This window comes from Meles meles, chromosome 7 (genome assembly GCF_922984935.1).
Source record: "Meles meles chromosome 7, mMelMel3.1 paternal haplotype, whole genome shotgun sequence".
NCBI lineage: Eukaryota > Metazoa > Chordata > Mammalia > Carnivora > Mustelidae > Meles > Meles meles.
In genome coordinates, this window is record NC_060072.1 from 59588421 (window position 1) to 59612551 (window position 24131).

General features: G+C 37.4%; 1 protein-coding gene and 1 non-coding gene across 2 annotated transcripts in view; one reads left to right on the plus strand and one right to left on the minus strand.

Annotated features, from left to right (window-relative positions):
• Positions 1–437: 437 nt before the first annotated feature.
• SLC15A5 (solute carrier family 15 member 5) overlaps positions 438–24131 on the minus strand; it is a 78405-nt gene continuing 54711 nt past the window's right edge. The window contains exons 7-9 of the mRNA XM_046011956.1: positions 23503–23631; positions 3612–3720; positions 438–585 (exon numbers count right to left, since the gene is read on the minus strand). Of these exons, the coding sequence (XP_045867912.1) occupies positions 438–585; positions 3612–3720; positions 23503–23631 (386 nt within the window). The remainder of the gene's footprint in view (positions 586–3611; positions 3721–23502; positions 23632–24131) is intronic.
• On the plus strand, positions 20063–20169 carry LOC123947756. Its single transcript, XR_006819799.1, has one exon. It is a non-coding gene; the product is annotated as a U6 spliceosomal RNA (small nuclear RNA).

Consider the following 24131-nt stretch of genomic DNA (forward strand, 5'->3'; position numbering starts at 1 on the left):
AGTCAGACATAATAGTATATGATATAAGGCTTGGCATGTAATAAGTGCTCAATAAATGTATAGAAAGGAGGAATGTTAACATACAATTATTTTGATTATATTAGCACATTAAAACTAACAAATATCATTTCTATTGCTCTTAGTGGCTGAACCATTATTGCAAAAATTGTAAAATATTGTAGTGTACATGAAACTGTCATTTGTTGTCATGGAGTAATCACAGACTTTGAAATTAACTGTAATGTATAATGTGTTAATGCAAAAGGCACAACAGTTTACTAGAGGAGTCATAATTAGTCTTTATAAATAAAGCACACAGATACTATTCATGAAGCCCCTCCCATACATATTAGTTCTTAAACTAAAAAGCATAAAATGCTCAGCTGAAGAAAACAATGACTACTTTGCTCATAAGATGGGTGGAGTCAAATATAGTTTCATAGGGCTGTCTCCCAAAGATGGATACTTGAAGAAAATTCCCGCGTACTGCCATAAAATTTCAGAGACTTTTCATGGAGGAGAAGTGTTTCTTCAAGATTACTTCCACTGATGTTCTGGGCATTAAAATGATTTAGATTACAATACCTAAAAACGAAAGAAAGAAAGCTTTTTTTAGGACCAGATGTAGATGACTTGATAAATCATTTGCTTTCTTCCTGTGCTTGTCTACCTTTTATTATGGGCCCATAGATACTGGCACAACAGTGATGATTATTTAAGAGCACTGCTCACCAGGAACAGTCTTTTTATAAAAATGACAAAGAATCTTTAGGACCTGTTAAGGTGTCTCATAAAGATCTCTAGATGGCGCTCATTTACAACCTGCAACGAGTGTGACAAAGACAAACTGGAAAGTCTGAAACCCTATGGACTTGATAGCGTTGTGGAGGCCAGGACTCATGAAGGGTTCATCAGGTGCATGGGGGATTTGTAAATTCGGTGTTGAAGCTATATGGAAAACACCATTATCAAAGAAGAAATCCATGCATAACTTTCTAGAATGTGTGCCATTTACTCCTGACCCAAGGAACACCTGGTTTTCCTGAGCGTCTTCTAAGGGCTAGGCATCAGGCTAGGGCTCTATCTCCACCCTAACTTAGTGAATTCTCATTATAACCCTGGAAGGATGAAATTATCCCCATTTCACAGATAGGGAAACTAAAGTTCTAAGAGGTTACATAACTTCCCTGGGGTTTATATGAATAGTAGTCTGCAGAGCCTAGGTTTGGAGTCAGTGCTCCTCTAAGGCACTTAGAAATAGCATGCTATACAAGAAAGTGTTTATAAACAAACACATTTGGTTTTGAATCCTAGGTGTGTGAACTTAGTTTACTTACCTAGATTCTCACTTTGGTTTTCTTATTTATAAAGTAAAGTAATAGGGTTTAGATAACAGGGACGTAGGTGGAGATTAAATGTTATTTGTCTTGCATGCTGCCCAAGATACAGAAGTGCTCAACACTTGGAAAGCTAATTTCCTCCCTTCTTGCTTTGTTTTATCCTCTCTCTTTTTTCCCCCTTCCTTTAAAAGTATACAGAAAAAGGAGAAGAAAGCATAGGGAACTAGAGAAGATACGCTAAGAATCAGATTTATTTCTAAATAAATCTTTTATTATCACTTAGCCCCTTCTCATCTCTGGTTCCTCCAAAATTTGGTGCTTTGTACAATTTTATTCTTGCTTCCTTCTCTGCACCCCAGTCCACCATCTTTCACTTCTTTATAGTAACTCACATGTTCAATAATCACAGAGAAAGAATTACACTTAAATAATTTTTTTAAAGATTTTATTTATTTATTTGACAGACAGAGATCACAAGTAGTCAGAGAGGCAGGCAGAGAGAGAGGGAGAAGCAGGCTCCCACACTTAAATAATTTAACTTGAGCACTAGGTATTAGCTCCATGTAGACTGGACTGAACTGCTTTCTTCAGTTCTATATTTTCTAGTGCCTGGAACAACGCTTAGTATATTGGTTGAATGAATGAATGAATGAATGAATGAATGAATGAGTAAATCCCTGAGCTAAGAGATTCTGGGTCCAGTGCTATTTCGTCCATAATTTCAGCCCATAATCCTGGTCATCTTGGCCACACCTCTTCATGAGTCTAGAAGAAGAATTAAAAAGGAGGAAGAAAGGGGGCATAAGGCAAAGAACAAGTCCATTGTTATTACTGGGGTTAACATTTTTGAGCATTTTCTCATCCTCACAACAACTTTATGGCATAATTACTGTTCTTATTTCATCTTACAAATCAAGAAATGGGCTTAGCAAAGTTAAATACCCTGCTGATGTTTGTATAGCTAAGTTGTAGAACTGGATTCACCTGGGATAACTCGAAAGATTGCCTTTTAAATTACTTTATGAAAAGACAAGGGTCCAATCCTACAGTGGGAGAAAAAGTAAAAGTTGAGAAACTGCAGGTTTATGAGACTTGGCAGATGGGCACCACTTCCGTGTTTGGAGGCAACGGATGGAGGGCAAAGATGAGTTGCCTTCACCTTCCGTTTTCACGGATGACTCTATTTTGCTACGAAGCTGAGGACATTCCTGTTGGATTCTTCTGCAAGACTCCCTGATATTCTGATTTGGTTTTCGATCCAAGAATGAGATAGAGAGAAGCTATACATGGTGAAGGGTTAATGCGATAACTTCTATACTTTGGAAAGTAAGAAATTTAGTAAGAAATTCAGACTTTCGCTTTTTGTCATTAATTCTGCCTTGCATGAGATTTAAGTGCCTCTCTCCTGTAAGCTCCATGAAAGCAAGAGCATATATAAACATTTATAGGCTTACTGACTTTGTGTGCTCCTAGTTTACCAGTGTTCCAACAGAGTTTTATTCAATGAATAGGCAAAGAAGAAGTGAAAATGATGGGATAAAATGTGACTAAATAGATAAGTGAATGGAGGAAAGAGAAAAATAAAGACCTCTGTCGTTTCCACAATATGGTAGACAATGGTGCTCGGCCCTTTACCAAAATTCATACCCCCTAAAGCCCCCAAGATGCTGGTATTCTTGATTTTATTTTACAAGTATAAAAACAGAGACTCAGAGAGGTTAGATAATTTGCTCAAAAGTACACAGCTATCCAAGAATATGTCAGTGAGAGAGAGGTGGGCTGGCGATGGATGGATGGTAAATGATACATATTAAGCCACTGAATGGTCTCAGGTGACTGACTAAATGATTTTGCAGTTTGTTATTGACCTTGAAATGGTCACTGCTGATTTAAAGGCCTGAATGGAATCCAAATCTTAAGCATCATTAGATTTCTAGCTATTTGTTTAATGATATTTGCTTTTAATGATAATGACTCATTCATTCTTATTATCAATATGGTTATTTCTAATTCTAAAGTGGTACTATACAGTGGAGAAAAAATATCTTCCTTCAGAACATGTTTTAGAATCGAGTAAAACACTATTTTATTATAAGGATCAATGGCAAAAGTGAAGCCTAAATTGAAATTTCTTGCTCTGCATAATCTGTTAAATTTCTCTAATATGCTAATTTGTCCAGTCATGGCATACAGGATTCCTGTTGGCTCGGTGATGGTTCCCAGATCAATATTTCATGGGCTCAGAAATTGCTCGTCTTACCACACACTTACCTTTGTGAGACACTCCAGAATCCCAGGACGTTCAACAACGTTAATGATGCCAAAAAGAAGAAGAAGCTTTCTAAATTGCCTTTGTTTAATGTGTTTGGAAACCAATTGCCTGTTTGGAGCAAAATGTAATTGTTATTCAACTGCAGAGTTATAAGTTTCTGTGAATGTTTTATCATTCCACTATTCATAGAGATTTATTCGCTTCAATAATATCTACAAAGCAAAAAAGCTCATCTGAAACTCATTGTTAAAATTCATTTAATTCTCTAATTAACAGTAAAATGACAAGCAAAGCACCCCAAATATTTTGAAGGTCACAAAACCTGAATCTGCATAACACAATATAAGTTCAGAAGAACTGAGCTATAAAAGTAACCTTTATTATGCTAATTTACCAGAACCGAGCCTGTGTATCTTCCTCGTCCTTATCGATCTAGTATCTAGAACAGTGTCTGCCACATAAGAATCGGTCAGTAAATATAAACTGAATGAATGAAAACTTTTTGCCACAGCCAGACAGTCTGTTGCAGATTCTAATTGTAAGGTTAGGGACGTAATACATGTAGATTCCAGATGTTACATTATTTGGCAACTTAGGTAAATCCAGTTTCACCTCATTGTAATATCAGACCCTGTTGGTCAAATTACTTGCAATCTCTGGTTGACATGAAGGTATTTTTTGACCTGATAAGTAATGCCTTCAAATTAATACTTCTAAATAAGATAACCCTACTTTCTTAGGATGTCAAACTGCTCTATATAAAACCATTAGATGAGTATATATGAAACTTTTTAGGATTCAAGGTAATTGCTTTTACTTTGCTGCTGAGTTTTGACTTTTGCTTTGGATCTTTGCTATAATTCTCTCTCCCTTTCCATATCCAGATCTATACTTTTATGTATCATCTCTATTTCTACACACTCTCAATTTTCCTTCAGTAGGTTTGTATTACTATTTAATACATAATATGAGAAAATGTATTATATATGCAACACTTATTTTTATGCAGTACTTTTAAAACAACAAGGGGATCTTAGTATTTACAAATACAGATATATAGTATCACATAGTGTTAAAAAGATTGTTCAACTAGAGGGTATCATGCTGAGCGAAATAAGTCAATCAGAGAAAGACAATTATTGTATGATCTCCCTGATTTGAGGAAGTAGAGAGGCAACGTAGGGGGGCTTAGGGGGTAGGGAAGGAATAAATGAAAAAAGATGGGATTGGGAGGGAGACAAACCATAAGAGACTCTTAATCTCACAAAACAAACTGAGGGTTGTTGGGGATCAGGGGGTTGGGAGAGGGTAGTGGGGTTATGGACATTGGGGAGGGTATGTGCTATGGTGAGTGCTGTGAAGTGTGTAAACCTGGCGATTCACAGACCTGTACCCCTGGGGATAAAAATACATTATATGTTTATAAAAAAATTTAAAAAAAAGATTATTCAAAAGGCCAAATCTATCTTCACAGAGAGAACTTATAATCAATTGCAGTTCTGAATGGGCACAATATTTACCAAAAAAATTATGCATTATGAATACAGGATTTAATCTTCTTTGAGCAGTCAGATGCCAAGGTTTTGGCATTTTCTTGCTTTTTGTAGGAGCAGCTCCTACAGTGGGTTGTGAAGAGGGGTGTGGGCCTAGAGCAATCAGTCTATGTGCCAAAAGACTTGATCTCCAGTGCTATCTTTGGTACATGGGTTGTGAGTTGCTTCCTGAACTAGAAAATGGTTCTTGGCCTTTCCCTTGACAATGCATACTTTTAAATGAAATTTGAATTAAATGCTCTGTTCAGGGTTGATAGTCAGCAAGTACATAAGTATGACAGCTGTGATTCATGGTGCCACTTCCCATTTAAAGCTATTTCTCTTCTGTCCTTTAACAATGACTATTATCTTGGACCAACCATGAAAACTAGCTTGTGTCTTGGACCTATAACTGAAATGTGATGTTGAGCTGAAATCTATGCAGTAAGTTCTACTTCCCCATTTTATTAATTTGTGTTCCATTACAATAGAAATGTATAGTGTTATTGCTATATTGACATAATCCCTTCCTTTGACAGGAGTAGTTTCATAGAATGTTTCCCTCTATGTCTGGGCCTATGTAGCCTATGTATGTGTGTGTGTGTGTGTGTGTGTGTGTGTGTGTGTGTGCACATGTGTTTAGAAACTACACATTAGATTGTACTTGAATGAGGGGAGTTGGGATGGAAGTCAAGGTAAGATGAGATGACATCACACATATTTTCAGGAAGAACTAAACCACCTTGCTAAGCTTATTCAAACAGTCCTATTTCCTTATTTCTCTTGAATTAATATCCCAATCTTATTTCTGTCCTTTTCATTTCACATCAGCACTTTGCATGTGATGTGATTAGACCATCTTATCATTGTGTTTCTCTGACTAGACTAAGAGGAGTTTGCACAGAGTATGTGAAGCCTCAGAATTAACATAACATTAATTTTTCTTAGAGCCTGAATTTTGGTCCATAATAAGTAATTGAAAAGGCTATCTTTATATTGTAACAAAGTCAGATGAGGGAGAAGAATATAAATTTTGTAATATCTTTACAGGTAAAACATAATATTTCTAAAAAAAAAATTGTGCAATTACAGCACATACCAGCCTATCTGGATATGGTACCAGCTTGCCCTGCCCATGACTGTGTGCTTGGAACTGTCACTAGGGGTGCTCTGGTGGGCACAAATGAGAAGCGCCGGGAGTTGGAATTATGGGCATGAGGGGTGAAGGGAGGATGTCGTGCTGGAAAGGTTAGGGAAAAGCAGTGGGAATTTATGAGCAACACAAAACATTTTCTGAGTGAAGTATTTAAAAAATAAAATGAAATATTGACATATCACCTATTCAAATTCTATAGTCCTTCTCAAATATCATTTTTAGTGTTCAGCTTCCTTCCTAATGCTGGTCCTCATGCTAGCTCTGTATTTTTGCCTTACTTAGCTATAAGTTTACATTCCCTATGTAGTTAATTTACAAGGTGAGCTCCTAGGTAAGGAGAAAAATCATCTGAATTCATAGACTGGAATATACACTGGCATCAAGCTGGACAGAGAGATAGTTCCAGAAACCTAAAATTTACTTTATTAATATAGAGATTATCAGTCTATGTAAAGAGATAGCTTTGGGGGTGAAGAGACAAAGACAGAGCATGGGGTTTGGAGGAAGAGAGACTTTTGAAGTCAAATACTATCTCCATTATTTAATAGTTTTTTTAGGGGCATTTGCCCAATCAGACCATTTCAGCCTTGGTTTCTCCTCTCTAAAATGACAACACCTTTCTCACCGAGCTGTTATGAGAAGTAAAAGAGATAATAGATGTCAAGAGTTGGACACAGAGGAGGCACTCCAAAACTTGAGATTATCACCACCCACCGCACCTTATAAGTGGCATATACAAAATCCTGTAGCCTGAGCTTGGTCTTGGACCCATTTCCTATCAGATATTTCTTCATGTGCCATTTTTTTTTTAATCATTATCCCAGGACTGGTTGTAAAATGTTCCATTTAACATTGTCAGTTGACTCAGCTCTTAGGTACTATAACTTTATTTTAGTAGCTTATAAACTTTTATTGTCGTAATTCACATTTGTGCCATTTTTCATCAGACATTTCTAGTAGCTGATTGAAATCTGGGGCATCCTTGCAAAAAGAGACAAAAAGAAGCCTTAAGGTCTAGAAAGGAACAAATTAAACTTCCCCAGATCTTAGCTTGGGTGGGTAGGAAGGTTAAAAACACAAGAAAATGTGCATGCCTCAACAGCGGAGGGCAGGAAGTACCTTAGTGAACCCTAGTTAAGTACTTTAATAGTATATCCAGCCTACTTAGTAATGAGTGTTGGACCACTGAGTAATAGAATATTTACAAAATACTTTGCAAGACTCAGAAGCTCCCCAAATACTTCTTGTTCAGTTAGATCTATTTGTTCATCTGAAAATCATTTGCTAAGGAGTTGTCATGTACCAGGAGATGGGCATTCCAAGTTGCTTAAGAAAAAAGAGCTCATAGGTTGGTAGGGCAGGCATGCAAACAGATAATTACTCTGGAGTATTAGGCCTTATAGATACTAAGTAAAATGTTTCTACTTACTTTAAATTATCATGGCCATTTTAAAGACAAAAGGACTATGGAATTATCTAGACTAGTTCTTGTATTTTACAGATTAAAGAGCAAAGGCAAGAGAGATAAGTAGAGGCACGGCTCCGTAGAATCCTCATCTTGTTACAACAGCACTGTTAAAGCCCACATTGTTGCTAATAGAATTATGTTGCCGTAAGCAACGCAAAGTTGCTAGTATGAAAGGAATATACTTTATCCTTGTCCCTTATTATGTCTTGCATTATGAGGCCCCAAATTTCATGTGCTGCCCTCATGTCTTGGAGCCTCACAGGGCCCCAAAGTCCTAAGCACATACTTCTCTGCTCTTTCAGATGCCCCCCCCACCCCGTGGGAAGTCCCTCCATCCCCCGCAAGGCTAGCTCCCCTGTTAGTCAGACCAGGTGCCTGGTACTGGTCCTACCCCTAAAGCTTTTGCCTCCCTACCAGCCTTCAACGTTGTTCAAACAATCACATCCTCCTGCAGAACCCAGAAGCTGCCTCACTGCATTGTTCCTACCAAGCCTGCCCTCCGCAGATCCTCATTTACTCTACTTCCAAGTGCAGCCTCATATGGCCCTCCATGGCACGTTCTCCTGCCCTGGGCATGAGTATATGTGACTAATAAACTGCTGTCAGTCCATCGCCCAGCATCAGGTGTCATATTTTCAACCATCTTAGCCCATTTAGGTTGAGGATCTCTTTCCCACACCAAGTTGGTGAATAGGAAGTGATCAGAACATACCCTACACAGAAATCAAGGTCAGTTCTAAACAGAATACTGGTAGCTGCTGTTGTTCTAATGCATAATTACTGCTTTGGGAAGGAGAAGTAGCATTTCCATATTCCATTCTAATCAGTACCCAACGCCAAGTACCTCTGCTTCTAGTACCCTCTTAAACCGGAAGACAGGAAGTAGTGGGAGCATGACCAGCAAGGCACACGGCATTCATGTAGCATAGCTCCCCAAGAAACACATTACACATGAATGTGATTTTTAGGGAGCACCCAAGAGTCATGTATGCTTGAGACCAGTTTACAATCACATCATTTGATCAGATGGTTGGACAACCAGAAAATGGTGTAAAATTTTCATTCCAGCCCAGCAGTCTGCTCCTCATAATAACTTGGGGCTTTAATAGAAGTCACAGAAGACCCTATTAAAAATAGGGAAAGGGGAGCATCTGGGTGGCTCAGTGGGTAAGCCTCTGGCTTCGGCTCAGGTCATGATCTCAGGGTCCTGGGATGGAGCCCCACATCCGGCTCTCTGCTCAGCAGGGAGCCTGCTTCCCCCCTTCTCTCTCTCTGCCTGCCTCTCTGCCTACTTGTGATCTCTCTCTGTCAAATAAATAAATAAAATCTTTAAAAAAAAATAGGGAAAGGGACAGAGACTAAGGGAATCCACATACATTCTTCACTGGTAAATACTGTCTTTCAATAAAACTCTTCTTTTGAAGACGACTAAATATAAAAACTACCCTGCAATCCATAATCATACTATGGAGTATTTACAAAAAAAAAACAAAACAGAAAACATTAATTCAAAGGGATACATGTGCCCCACATTTGTAACAGCATTATTTGCAATAGCTAAACCATGGAAGCAACCCAAGGGTCCACCAATAGATGAATGGGTAAAGAAGGTGTGTGTGTGTGTGTGTGTGTGTGTGTGTGTGTGTGTGTGGACATTATATACATATATATGAACACTTTTCAGCCATAAAAAAGAATGAAATCTTGCCATTTGCAATGAGCTAGAAAGTATAATCCTAAGTGAAATAAGTCAGTCAGAGAAAGACAAATAGCATATGATTTCACTCATATGTGGAATTTAAGAAACAAAACAAATGAATAAATAAGGAAAAAGAGAGACAAACTAAAAAACATACTCTTAATTATAAAGAACAAACTGGTGATTACCAGAGGTGAGGTGGGTGGATGGGTGAAGTCGGTAAAGGGGATTAAGAGTACATTGATAAAGAACACCCTTTACTATTACCTTTATAAACCTGCAAATATGCTTAATAAAAAATAAAAGAGATTCAAATGAAGATTATGAACAGGATAAAATGTGACTTTTCTTCTGGTACTAACATTGCTCTGAAGTTCTATGTCCTGGTAAAGATGCAAAACATGAGTTAATATTGGAAAAAATGATTTTAAAAAATTATAACTAAGATTAGATAATTTTGTTATAAACTTCAGATAAACTAAAATACTCTCATACATTTACTAAGAAAGTTTAAGAAGTTGAATGCAAGGCACAGACATAAATATTAATAATCCCCCTATATAATAGTGATTATGTCAGCGAGTTGTAATGAGGGAAAAGGAGTCAGTTCGTAACAGCAAAAAGAAGCAGAGCATAAAATGCTTATAATAAGTCCAACAAGAAATGTTCAGGATATATATGAAGAAAAGAAAATGTTACTGAACTGCATTATTTAACATTGAATAAAGAAAAAATTGAGTTATATACTTAGGTGGAACACAAAAGATTATAAAAGTTTTATTTTTTTAAGTTAATGAACAAGTTTTACATATTTTATTAAAATAAAAACAAGATTTGGGGAAAACTGATAAAATGATTCTAAAATCCATCTGGAAATATACACCCTAGGAAATAAGATTTTTACAAATGAAGACTAACCATAAGGAGAAGTATGATTAGCAATAGTTGATATATAATATATATCATAAATCAAGAGGCAGCTGAAAGGTAACCCTGAAACAGCCCAAGAATCTCCTAAGAACTGAGAATATATTAAAGTATATATTAGTGATTAGTTTCATTCTGATTATCCTATGGCTGTGGAGTACTTATGGATTAACTAATTTTTCACAAAAAAATATCGAGTTATGCTGTGAAATTTGGTTGTTTGAAGGAAATAAGTGTGTACCTAACACATAAATAAAGTCCACAAGGATGAGAATATTATATTCGAAATATGAAACTACTGAAATTTCCACAACCACAGATAAATGCAATGATATTAATCGCAATGGAAAAGGTTGATAGATTTGATCACATGTATCAGCAAAACTTGCACAAAACAAACTCATCTATGAAATTAAAATGTTAAGTTAAAACTAGGAAGATATTAACAATAAATTTGACTAAACGATAGTATCCCTAAAGTTAAAAAACCATTTAAAAATCAAACAGAAAAAAGACAAATAGACCAAAAAGGAAAATGGGCAAAGAATATGATCAAGCATTCCATGAATGAGAAAAGATAAAAGTAGTCATAACATTAAAAATTTCAGTTTTTCATTTTTGAAAAATACAAATTAGTCATGCAATATAATTTTTTCTAATCATATTAACAAAAACCAAAATACGATTATGCTCAGGGCTGCAGCTTACGCACTGAAACAAGTGTTATTCTACTGCAGTGGTGCATAATTGATGCAGCCTTTTAGAAAACAATTTGTCTTTACTTCACAATAGTCTTTAAAATGTTATCCAGGGGCACCTGGGTGGCTCAGTGGGCTCTCTGCTTGGTGGGGAGCCTGCTTCCCCATCTCTCTGCCTGTCTCTGCCTACTTGTGATCTCTCTCTGTCAAATGAATAAATAAAATCTTTAAAAAAAATGTTTATTCTTTTGGTGCCTGGGTGGCTCAATGGGTTGAGGCTCTGCCTTCAACTCAGGTTGTAATCCCAGGGTCCTGGGGTCGGGTCCTAGGGTCGATCTCTCTCTCTCTCTCTCTCTGTCGAATAAATAAATAAAATCTTTTAAAAAAATGTTTATCCTTCTTGAATGAGTAATCCCATCTCCAGGATTCTAGGGGGAAAAAGTGAGGGGTTTTTTTGTTTGTGTGAATTTGAAGTAACATGGAAATATGCTCACAATACTTGGAAGGGGAAAAAAGTGGGAACTTGATATAATTATTTTATGGGGCATTCAGCAGAGTTTATTCAGACCCCAATTTCATTTAAAATCTCTATAAATTTAATACCCATGCACGCATGCACACAAATTAAAAAAATGTCGGGAAAGAATTTACCCAAACAGTAATTGTCATCCTCTTACTGGTCTTTTCCCCTGCTCCTTTAAAGTTTGGATTTATTTCATCATATTACCTTTACAGCGAAAAATAATCTTTGAAAACCATTTCATCAAGCACACTTTTGGAAAACGCTGACTTCCCTAAGTCACGTCCGGTTTTTGATAAAACAGTGGAAAGGGGTGGCCTTCTATCACAACCTACTCTTTTTCAGCAGCTGTAGTACTGAATAGCAACCTTGATGCTCCAGTTCCAAGTGAGGTGCTGTTTCTACATCTGTCCTAAGATATCATTTTGGAAATCACAACATCCCAAGTAACAATAAACAGTCTATTCTGAAACCTGAGATTCACTCACTTTCATGATACGTCCCTGTATTTCCCTACCGAAACCCTAGGTTTACCAAATATCTCAAATATACATGCATTATTTTAAGGGCTATGGCATATTGCTTTTGATTGGAGGCGTATTTCTGCTATGTCTTTTCGGAGGAAGTTTCAGTAGTTTCCCTTTTTACTAACACTGTTTTATTTTGAATGTAATGGAACTTTGAAGATATTAAAATGTGCCTTTTGGAATCTCTTCAAACGATTTTTGGGCACAGTGAGCCATTATTTCCCCCTCAGACTTTGTTAGATCTTTTTTTTTCTTCTTTCAGTTATTTTTTATAATGCTGGGGAATCTAGCAAACATCCAAAGTTGTTGAGACAGAACGGAAATGGGTTTTATACCTTACTTTATCCCTCACTTCTTACGTGCGAAGAAGTATGCAATTAAAAACGTGTAACAACCATTCTCCAGGATGGATGTGCTTCTGTGCCATGGGAAATAAATTGTGGTGTAGCAAAAGGAGCTTGGGAATCAGGAATCCACCTCTGCTGTAAGATTTGGGCAACTTACATAACTTTCTCCATTCATTTTCCTCTTACGCATGATGAGGCTATCCACCCCCAAAGAATTGTTGTGAAGATTTAATGAAATAATATCTTTGCAAAATACATACAGCAAGGTCTGCATATAACTGACACTTAATAAATGTTAATTTCTTTCCTTCTTCCTTTCAGTAACCTGATTTAAATGCTTCATTTGAGATTCATAGCTCTCCTACCTGAGTTAATTTTTAAAACACATTAATTTTCATGATACCTGAAGGAAATAATATCTAACAACTATATGCTAACTTTGGGTTTTCTACCACTTTTTCATATTTGTCTAATAAGTACCCAAATTATGATTACCCTCAATTTACAGACGAGGAAACAGAGGCACAGAGAGGCTGAGTTGTTTGCCTGGAGTCATGCAAAGGAGACAGAATAATTATTTGTTGATTGAATGGGTGAACTGAGGTTGGGCCCCAAATCTGCACAGCTCGATACCTTGCTCTCAAAACAAGTCTGCGTGGAGACTTTAATTTGCATTTGTACTTCCTGGGAATTGTGGATAAAAATGAAGTTAGGTGGCTGTTTCCAGGAAGAGACACTGTGTCTTTCAAAACTGTGGAGAAATTGCTGTGCATTGTTCACCTGAATTGCGGAAAGAATGAGCATGGGTGATATTTGGGATAACAGGCTTTCTTATAAGGGTGAGTTCATTCTCTTGAAGAGCATTGGGAGGTAAAAACCCATCAAGATAGTGTGTTCTCATGATGATTTCAATGAATTATCATGGAAATGAGTTTTAGAAGAGAGGTAATGCTTTGTGATAATAGCCCGATAATGCCATTAGCTATGAACTGTAATTGTAATAGCATTAGTCAAATGAATATATCTGATATTAATTTGAGTGTCAAATATTTCTATAAGGTTCTTCTTGTTAATTAAACATCAGCCTTGGTATTATTAATTCACTATCTGGCCAGGGCTGGCACATAGTAGGAACCTAGTACGGATTTGTGAACTGAATTTATAAGTCAACCTCAAAGTGGAGCTATTTGAAATGGTAAAATGGTGAGTTTAAATAACACCGTGGATATAGCAGGAACTGATTTTGCCCAATAGCTGCTTATTTGTACAGTGTGTTCTCTAATTTGTAACTTCAGTCAGCTAATGACATAGACTTGTTTATTTCAGAATTTGAAAAGAGATCCTGCCCACTCTTTTGCGTATTCGGAGGGAAATCGCATATAAGATTCACTTCACATTACTTTAATTCAAGAGTAGATTTTGTGCTTTTCTTCCTGTTCTGAGGTCTTTAGGCCATTTAAAAATCTACCAGACAGCTTCATAACTGCATTGGACATCTGAATGAATACCACTGGACAAAATCATGCTTTCGGTCATTTGGTATCACTCTTCGTGATTACCAGCATCAGCTGGGCCTTCAACACTGCTGGCAATCTTAACGCTTCTCTTCCAAATCCTCTTTTCTTGCTGGTGCCATAACACGTTCTTAGCTCTCTGCTCTTTCTATTCCTCATTTTCATCCGAACCCCCTTTTGCTCTCACGAATGGCTGGCTGCCCACTTCATAAAGAAAACTAGGAGTCTTGAAAGGTAGGTGCCAGCATCTTTCCAAGACCAGAACCACACCTCTGCTTCCCTTGGCAGCCATCTTCCCTGGGCAGCCATCTTCCCCATTCTCTCTTATGTGTGAGGGCTGGAAAGAAGGATTCACCCTCCAGTAAGATATTAATCTCCATTTCTTTCTCTTACCTTTTTAGCTTCTCCATCACCAGATGTTTTCCTCAGTTAAATATACTCAAGTACTGTATGGTGACTAACATAACACAATAAAAAAATTAAAAAAAAAACATATTAAATGAAATCTTGCCATTTGTGACAACGTGAATGGAAATAAAGGGTATTATGCTTAGTGAAGTAAGTCAGTCGGAGAAAGACAACTATCATATGATCTCCCTGATATGAGGAAGTGGAGATGCAGCATGGGTGGTTTGAGGGGTAGGAAAAGAATAAATGAAACAAGATGGGATCAGGAGGGAGACAAACCATAAGAGACTCTTAATCTCACAAAACAAACTGAGGGTTGCTGGGGAAAGGGGGGTTGGGAGAGGGTGGTGGGGTTATGGACATTGGAGGGTAGGTGCTATGGTGAGTTCTGTGAAGTGTGTAAACCTGGAGATTCACAGACCTGTACCCCTGGGGCTAGTAATACATTATATGTTTATAAAAAAATAAAAATAATTTTTAAATATATATTTAAAAAATATGCTCAAGTATCTCTTGAAATAAAAAAGTATCTCGAACTCCCACCTAACCTCCCAGATAAAATACAGGACTCACCATTAAATTTGAACTTCAGAACAAAAATGAATTATTTTTTTAGGGTAACCGTGTCTTAAACATTGCACAAATAATTTTTTTGGTGTAAAGTGTGTTCACAATATTGCATGGGACATGCTTGTACCAAAAAAAGTATTCACTATTTACCTGAAATTCAAATGTAACTGGGTATCCTATACTTGTATCTGCTAAGTCCGGCAAACCTACCCATATTTCCATCTAGTTCCCACTTTATCTCTTAAACCTTCTTCATTGCCAAGTTCCTATAAAAAGTTGTTTAAATGTGGGGTGCCTTGGTGGCTCAGTGGGTTAAAGCCTCTGCTTTCAGCTCAGGTCATGATCCCAGGGTCCTGGGATTGAGTCCCACATCCGACTCTGCTCCGTAGGGAGCCTACTTCCCTTCCTCTCTCTGCCTGCTTGTGATCTCTGTCTGTCAAATAAATAAATAAAATCTTAAAAAAAAACTTGTTTAAATGTGATAACCTTTATTTACTACTTCCTAAATGTTCTTCACCCCACTCCAAACCCCACTCATTCCCTTCTCACCACTGAAATGACTCTTGGTAAAGTTTTCCGTGATCGTACTGTTGCTAAATCTATAGATATTTTCCATTCTTCATTTTACTTGATCTCACAGTAGGATTTTACCCAGTTTATCATTTCCTGTTTGAAACAATCCTCTCTTTTATCTTCAGTAAATAAATATATGCATATACACGCAGACTTCTCTGGCTGCTACTTTTCTTTCTTCAGCAGGCCATTCCTCCTCCAACTAAACTCTAATATGGGGCTTTTCAGGTCTAAGTACTGGGCTCCTTTTGGCTCTCATTCTCAATATTTACGCTAGGTAATTTAATTCACTTCTACGGGTTCCAATGCTATTTTTGTGCCAAGGATTCTCATATTTATGTATTTAAGCCAGATCTTTTTACTGAGCTCTAGATATTTCTTTTTTTTTTTTTTAAGATTTTATTTATTTACTTGACAGAGAGAGATCACAAGTAGACAGAGAGGCAGGCAGAGAGAGAGAGAGGGAAGCAGGCTCACTGCTGAGCAGAGAGCCCGATGCGGGACTCGATCCCAGGACCCTGAGATCATGACCTGAGCCGAAGGCAGCGGCTTAACCCACTGAGCCACCCAGGCGCCCCATGAGCTCTAGATATTTCTATTTGGATATCTCACAGTTATGTTAAAATTAATATGTTAAAAAAATGAACAAGTGACAAGTTTCCCAATCTGTTTGTCTTCTAGTGTTCTCCATTTAGTAAATGGAATTTTTGTCCATCCTGTTGCCCTTGGCAGAATCTGGATGCTTCCTTGATACCATTCCTCTTTCCTGTATCCTACCACCTCTTGACTCCACTAGGCACTAGTGCTTCTACCTCTAACATCAAGCTTATGTCCATTCATTTCTCTCCATCTCCCTATTTCTTCCCTAGTTCATCTCTCCTCTAGACTTGCTGGGGTTAGTTCAGTTGTATGCTCCTCTCAAACCATTCTTTCCCCCTTCTAAATTATACTGCATTCATAGTGATCTCAAAACAAATAGATGATGTCACTTGCCTGGTGCCTTTATGATTTCATATTGCATTCAAGTTTTAAAAAATTCCTATAAGCCCGAGGTCCTGCATAATTTTGCACCTAATTCCTCAGCCTGACTTCATGCGATCTCCTCCCATTTGCTAATTATTTTCAGGTTACTGATTTTTGAGTTCTTCTGATGCACCTAGTAATTCTTTACCTCCAGGTCTTGATATATGTACTCTCTGCCACAAAAACTTACTCCTATGCTCACCAAACCAAATAGCACTCATCCTTCAAGTGTCAACGTCATCAACGTCGATACTATTTCCAGGCACTCTTAGAGTGAGCACCAGAGCATATCTAATTCCATCTAGAGTTGTATGTTTTCAATACAAAGGAAGCTTCACTAATGACATGGGTCCGTGAGGCCAAGAAGAATCTGAGTACTGCTTTATTTCATCTCATCCCAATCCAGAGCTGGAATTGAAGCTGACTAGGCTACCCGATGTCCTCATTTATGGAACACATTCTTTTTTTTTTTTTTTTTTATGGAACACATTCTTTTTTGAAGAGTTATTAAAGTGCTACAGCAGATCATCAGATCCATGATAATCCTAGCCCACTTGGAAAAAGTTGAGATCCCAATCAATTTACAATAACAACAATATAAATCATTATTTCTGTGCACTTTTATTAATCTGATGCTTTATATCTATTTCCTCTAGTCCTTATAGAAATCTTGGAATTAAGTTATTAGCGACACAATTTTAGAGACGGAGATAGTGAGACTCAGAGAAGTTAAGTCATGGGTTCAAGTTTTCACAGCTTGTTATGGGCTGAGTTGAATTTGAATTCAGGGTTGTCTGACTCAAAAATCTGCTCTTTCTTCTTGTGAGCCAACAGCAGCGGATAGTTGTTTTCCATAGACTAAGGGTATTTTGAACTCTGCTTTGGTACTGTTATGTTATGAACCCTAAGGCATCAGAGCAGCTCCAAGGGTCTCTGTGGGGCCAAGGTTTGGGGGTGTAGGATAAGTTATATCTGAGATTCATAACCTCATTGTGTGAGGAAGATTCTGCATCTACCTCTGACTGAGGAAGCGAGCGGGATTTGCCTGGGAGAGTTAGCAGGGGCCTGTCAGTTGATCAGTTGATAGGCAGATCGAGTATGGCCTAGCTAAAGGATGGAGTAGCGGGCCGCTTTCCCCACTTAGGTCTAAAAATCTCATCTCAAAACCCAGGTGAGGCTGGACCTGGGGCACTGGCATGAATTTGAAAGAAATATCTCTGGGAAAATAAGCACGGACCCATGGAATCCAGTTAAATAGCTTTCCAGGTGTATAAATATTTTCTTTTAAGTTTATTGCAACTGTGAATTCCTCTTTCAAGAGTGACTCTGTGATTCAGGCTGACATGGCTGTCCGTGGTCTCAATAATCACAGATATTCAAAGGAGGAATTTAAACGATCACATTTTTAATTTAAAATGATCTTGATGGGAATCAAACAGCTAAATCCTTGGCTCCTCTCCTGAACTCTAGGAGGAAGGACTAACAGGGACAAGAAGATGTATTCCTTCATTTCTTCATTCTGCCCAATTATTCTTTTTCCCTTAGACATTTTGCTTTGGATCTTTCAATCACCTGCACGTCCATAACTAAGATGTCACTTTCCACTGAATTCTGTTTTGTTATTTTGTCAAAAGGTAAGCTTGAACCCATGAGTGTGAGAAAATTGATCTGGTTGCTAATGGGATATAAGCAGTTTGACTGACTTTTTCACTCCCTCATATTAGCATTGCTACTTTTAGAGAAACTATTCCTGAAATGATTAGTGTAGGAGGATGGGTTTAGTCTTGTATCTTCTCCTTTAAAGCACTCGGAGTTAGAGATCCCAGAAGGATCAGTTTTCTCACTTGTACTGAAAATGTCACTCTAACAGTTATCTGTCTGCACAGTCAAGTTTTGAGAAATCTTTTGAATTTACCGTATTCACACCATTCTCCATCATGGTGCTAAAAATGACTAATGCGGCTTGGAGACTGGGAGACTGTGAGAGCCGATCATCTCTCCCAATCATAGACCAACACTTACACACACTCACATACACACATGCTCAGCTGACATGAATCCTTAAAGGTTTAAAATATCTTATATGCTAAATGGAATGCAGAGGCGTGTGGGAGGCTTAAGTACATAGTCGCAGTGCTGATGTCGCTCTGGTCGGTTCTGTCAAAAAAATTGGTCTGGTTGTTTGACTAAAAGACTGGTCTTGTTTTTAACCAGAGGGGCTACTATATAATATATGACTTAATTTTCTCTTTAAAAGAATCTCTGGTATGAAAATGATCAAATGCACTATTTAATTCTATCCTCTCGTCATCTCTGAGAAAAGTGGAGTGCAGCATTCCCTTTTTCAAATAAGAGGAAACAGTCTTAGGGAAGACGGTGACCTACCGAAAGTCAAAGGATCACTCTTTTTTAGGGGCCCTATTAGTCACATGAGCCAAGTTAGGGTCACAAGAACCAAATCCTCTAAATAAACATCATCTCCTTTCTTGATGAATTCTATTCTGATGGTTAAAGGGATTTTCACAAACACAGATATATCCTGCTCCCAGAAAAACATATGACAAAGTCTCTTGTGACATCTTTGGGAACGATGGAGAAGAGCATGGGCTGAATGATAGCAATTAGATGAAGTGGGAGCTGATTACATCCAAAAGGGGAAGATTAGTTGATAACTGGCAGTGAGTGAGGTCCATAGGAATTTTACGCAAGGCTCTATTTTTGGTCCTGTCCAATTCACCAATTTTGTCAATTACCTGGAAGAAGTCTAGGAACTTGCTTACTAAGTTTGCAGATTACACAAAGCTAGTAAAGCAATAAAGATTAGAAATTCACTGGGTGACCGAATCTAGTTTTAAAAAATGTCTGTTATTTAAGATGGTGAGTTGACACTTATCAAGGATAAAGTCTTGCATTTAATCAGAAAAAAAATTGTGATAGGATGAGTGAAACTTAACTGAGAGCAACTGATAACAAAATTTAAAAAAGCCTCAGGTTTTATATGACCATAAGCACAATGCAACTACTGAAATAGTCAACACAATCTCTGTTGTCATGCAGAGAGAGAGAAAGGGAGAGAAAGACACCAGGTTGATAAAGTTTAATCCTAGAAGCCATAGTACTAGACCATAGCCATCTTTATGGAGCACTTACTGTGTGTATTAATTACTTAAGCCTGATAACAGCACGATGAACTCTATTGTTGTTACCGGCACAGAAACCTGGAACACATATCTAGACCGTCTGGATTTGAACACTGTACCTCATTGTTTCTCGAAATACTTATCAAATGTTGGAAGAGTTGGTATGTGGATAGAAAATTAGACTTATTCTGTGGAACATGGTTGTTACCAGATGGGCAGACAAGGTTACGTGCAAAGCAGAGAAATTTTTTAGGTATTAGGTGACACTGTGTACATCTAAATTTGACTAGATGTTAGACTAGATGGCCTCTGACGTTAACATCCAATTGTAAGATTCTAATTTATTGGGTGCCCATTTCGGCAGCACGTATACTAAAATTGGAAGGATACAGAGAAGATTAGCATGGCCCCAGCGCAAGGATGACATGCAAATCTGTAAAGATTTCCATATTTTTTGAGCACTGGGTGTTATATGCAACTGATGAATTATTGAACTCTACATCTGAAACTAATGATGTATTACATGTTGACTAATTGAATTTAAATTTTAAAAAAAGATTCTAACTTATTGGGAGAAGACTTAATGTAACACAATATTATCACAAACAACACCATCACCAACAAAAAACTTTAAAAGAATAAGTAAATTGAAATAATAAGTAGTAATTTAAATGGTGTTCTCTTGAATAGAAGTTCACAGAGCATTCCACTCAAAACCATGTGGCAGGGGCGCCTGGGTGGCTCAGTGGATTAAGCCGCTGCCTTCGGCTCAGGTCATGATCTCAGGGTCCTGGGATTGAGCCCCGCATCGGGCTCTCTGCTCCGCGGGGAGCCTGCTTTCTCCTCTCTCTCTCTCTGCCTGCCTCTCTGCTTACTTATGATCTCTCTCTCTGTCAAATCAATAAAAAATAAAAATCTTTAAAAAAAAAAAACATGTGGCAAAGATGTCCTCACCATTTGTCCTTTGTGAACTCCACCAAAATCATATAGACTTTTGTTTATCCATCTTTTATTATATTTAGAATATTATCAGTAATATCCAACATGCAGACCCCCATCCGAGGAAGTTGTTTTTCAGAACTAACAGCTGTCATTAAAAAAGCCCTCACACTGTGTGACTCGTAATAGCTGTTGGTGTATTAAAAGCAATATTGATGTTGGTTTCAGAATAGTGCAAGGGTCAGATCTCTCTCAGATATTAGTTGTGATTTGCTTTTTTTTTCTTTCCGGTTTTGAGTACGTTTCAAAAATAAGGATAACATTGCCTTTATATGATTGTTGGAATAAATAAAATAATGGAAGTAAGAGTTCCTATCATATTATTCAGATTCTCAAGAAAAATATGGTTTTCAATGAAGTGGATGACACGAATAATTGTGTGTAATAGAGAACTTGCCTGGCCTTTGTCCTGGGTCCTGTTTGGTAAACACTAAACCCAGTTGAGTTTCCTGAGTAATTGGAATGCCTTTGTTATACAGGGTGGGCCCCTCCAGCCCCACCTGGTGGTTAATACTAGTGAGATGACCCAGAAGGGGCCTGGCCAGCCAGGACACCAAGCCCAGGATTAGAGGGTTGAGGCTTTGAGCCACATGATAGCCCAACTCTGGAGCAAAGAGGCTGGAGACTATGTTCAATCACATGGCCAATGGTGCAATCAATCCTGCATACATCATTAAACCTCAATGAAAATCCCACACCCTGAAGTTCAAGGAAGCTTCCCTGGTTGGCCATATTCTGCATATTGTCACACACTGGTGCACCAGCTGGCCACTGCATCCTTGAAGAAAGAAATTTTGCTTTTGGAACCTTCTTAGACCTTGTTCTGACTTGTATTTTTTTGCCACCATAAAGCTGTAATCATAAGTAAGGTGCTTTCCTGAGTTCTGTGAGTTATTCTAGCAAATTGCCAAACCGAAGGGGGTCTTTGAGGACCTCCACATTTACAGCCAGCTTATCAGAAGTGACGGCCGTCCGGGGGAACCTCTGAACTTGTCGCTAATGATTCAAGTGAGCACAGTCTTGTGAAGCTCGGTCTAACTGGGTATGTTCCTCAAACATACATAGGAAAAAGTAGATTTATATAAAAGATAAGCTGATAGTAATATTTGACTTTGTAGTTCTTCTAGAATTTGTCAAATATGGTTTGATTATAGACATTCTTAAAAGCAAATTTTCAGGGCACCTGAGTGGCTAAGTTGGTTAAGTGTCTGTCTTTGGCTCGGGTCATGATCCCAGGGTCCTGGGACAGAGTCCTGTATCTGGCTCCCTGCTCAGTGGGGGCCTGCTGCTCCCTCTGCTTATGCACTCTCACTCTCTTTCTCTCAAATAAATAAAATCTTTTAAAAAAAGAAAGCAAAATTTCAGAAACATCTTCACTGAGTACTATTGAAGAAAATAAACGTATGCTGAACACAAAAGATGTTTAGGTAGAGATATAGGTAAGACTTCCTGGTTATCCTATAAAACTCTAATACCAGTGCTTTGTTCCTTGTTTATACATAAAGAATCTAACCACCAGAACAGTCAACAAGTTGTTGCTGTTCACAGAGTTATTATGACAGTTTGAATTTTCATCCTTTGAGAGATGGAACCATATCTCACAAATTCCACGTAGGACAGAGCCTGGCACACAGGAAGTATTGCAATACACGCTTGTTCCACTTTCTCAGTTAACTGAGACAAGGGCAATAATTCATCTTATTAATAATCAATCAAGGATTGTACATTTGTTCCCTAGAATGCTACTCTATCTATCATCAAATTTATCCTTCTTAATTTTACTTCTTCCCTATGCCCCTGGAAATTTTGTGAGGATTTGGGAGTGTTTATTTCCTTGTTATGGTATCCCCACTGTCCAACGTGGTCCCTGGAACAGAGTGGTCATCCATAAATATTTTTTGAATATAGATAGTGTTAAAAGGAGTTTCTCATTCGTAGAAATTAATTTTCCATAGTTTGAAAGTATGTAAATTAAATTTGTTACAGGAGATCCCAAACCAACACTTTCTTTACATTATTTTAAGTGCACAACCATAAATACCTGTGAAAGTAGAGAACAAGCTTGTAGTATTTTCATAAAATAAGCAAAAGTAAATTTAAAAAAATGTTAAACCATGTTAACATCTTAGAACAAATAAAGGAAAAAGCTTGTGGATTTAAAATACAGCCAGAGACATTTCACCATGACATCTAATCATTGTCATTCTGTTGATTTTTCTGTCAGCACATGTATGAGTAGTATTTTTTTGTTGTATGCGAATTTTTCAGATGGGGTGTATCTCCTGATCAATTACTATGGGAAAAAGTTTTCAAGACCATTTGCTATTCAATTCACAGTTTCTTTTGGTTTGCATAGACATGATTTCTGGAAAATCACAGGGAAAAAAGATCATCCATAGACCCCATTTGCCTACATTTCCATAGGACTTACCTTTCCTGAAGATTATCTCTGCCAGTTATGAGGCATTATTGAATATGACCTCACTGAAAGATCTAATAAGAATATAATGACTGATTCATTCTAAAATACACTAAAGAAAGACAGCAGACAGGGTCTCATGAGAAGTGACATTCTGTAATTACCTCCTCCTATCAAAAGAAAAACAATTCCCAGAAATTAATGAATACAGCAAGAGTCTATTTCCTATCTTAATTCTATCTTAATTGCAAAAGTGGATCAATTAAAGAAAGACTACACTGGCAAAGCCCTTCTTTTAAGATTTTGTCTCCCAATTCTCTAGTCATCAAATCAATATATATATGTAAGCATACAATGAACCTATTTTTACCTTCTGAGATGACATATACCATCTCCACCATCAATGCCCCCATGAAACAACTAAATCCATTGAATAGTGTCAAAAAGTTCATAGAGGTTCCTCTGATGGTACTTGGAACAAATCTGTATATTACAGAGACTGAAAGGAAAAGAGAAAGTAAAAATTTAGAACATTCTCTGTAAAAGACTTTCCAAAGAATATTATTCAAATTAGTGTTGATCATACCTCAAAGAAAGTATACTGATAAAGGCAAAATTGGGGTTGGACTTCGTTAAAGTTACTATAGGAAGGCATACTATGATGTTACAATTTACATGTGTCTAAAAGGAGTAAAATATGGGAAAACATACTCTGTAACAGCTACAAGGAAAATTTAATTACTTGGTGGTTTAAGTGTCCCAATATATTCACCCAAATTTCACCCCAATGTGAATACTTCTTACTAATTTTAGATTGAAGTGAGGCTTGTACAAGGTAATATGACAATCTAGTAATAAGGCCTATGATCCTGTGATTTTACGTAAATCATTAGTTTCCCTCTAGGAAACTTGCATTTATCCTGTAAAGTCAGCATGGAGGCTAAGAGGATGTTCTGGAATGAGACAAGATTTTGCTAAAATCCCAGGTCAACTATTTAC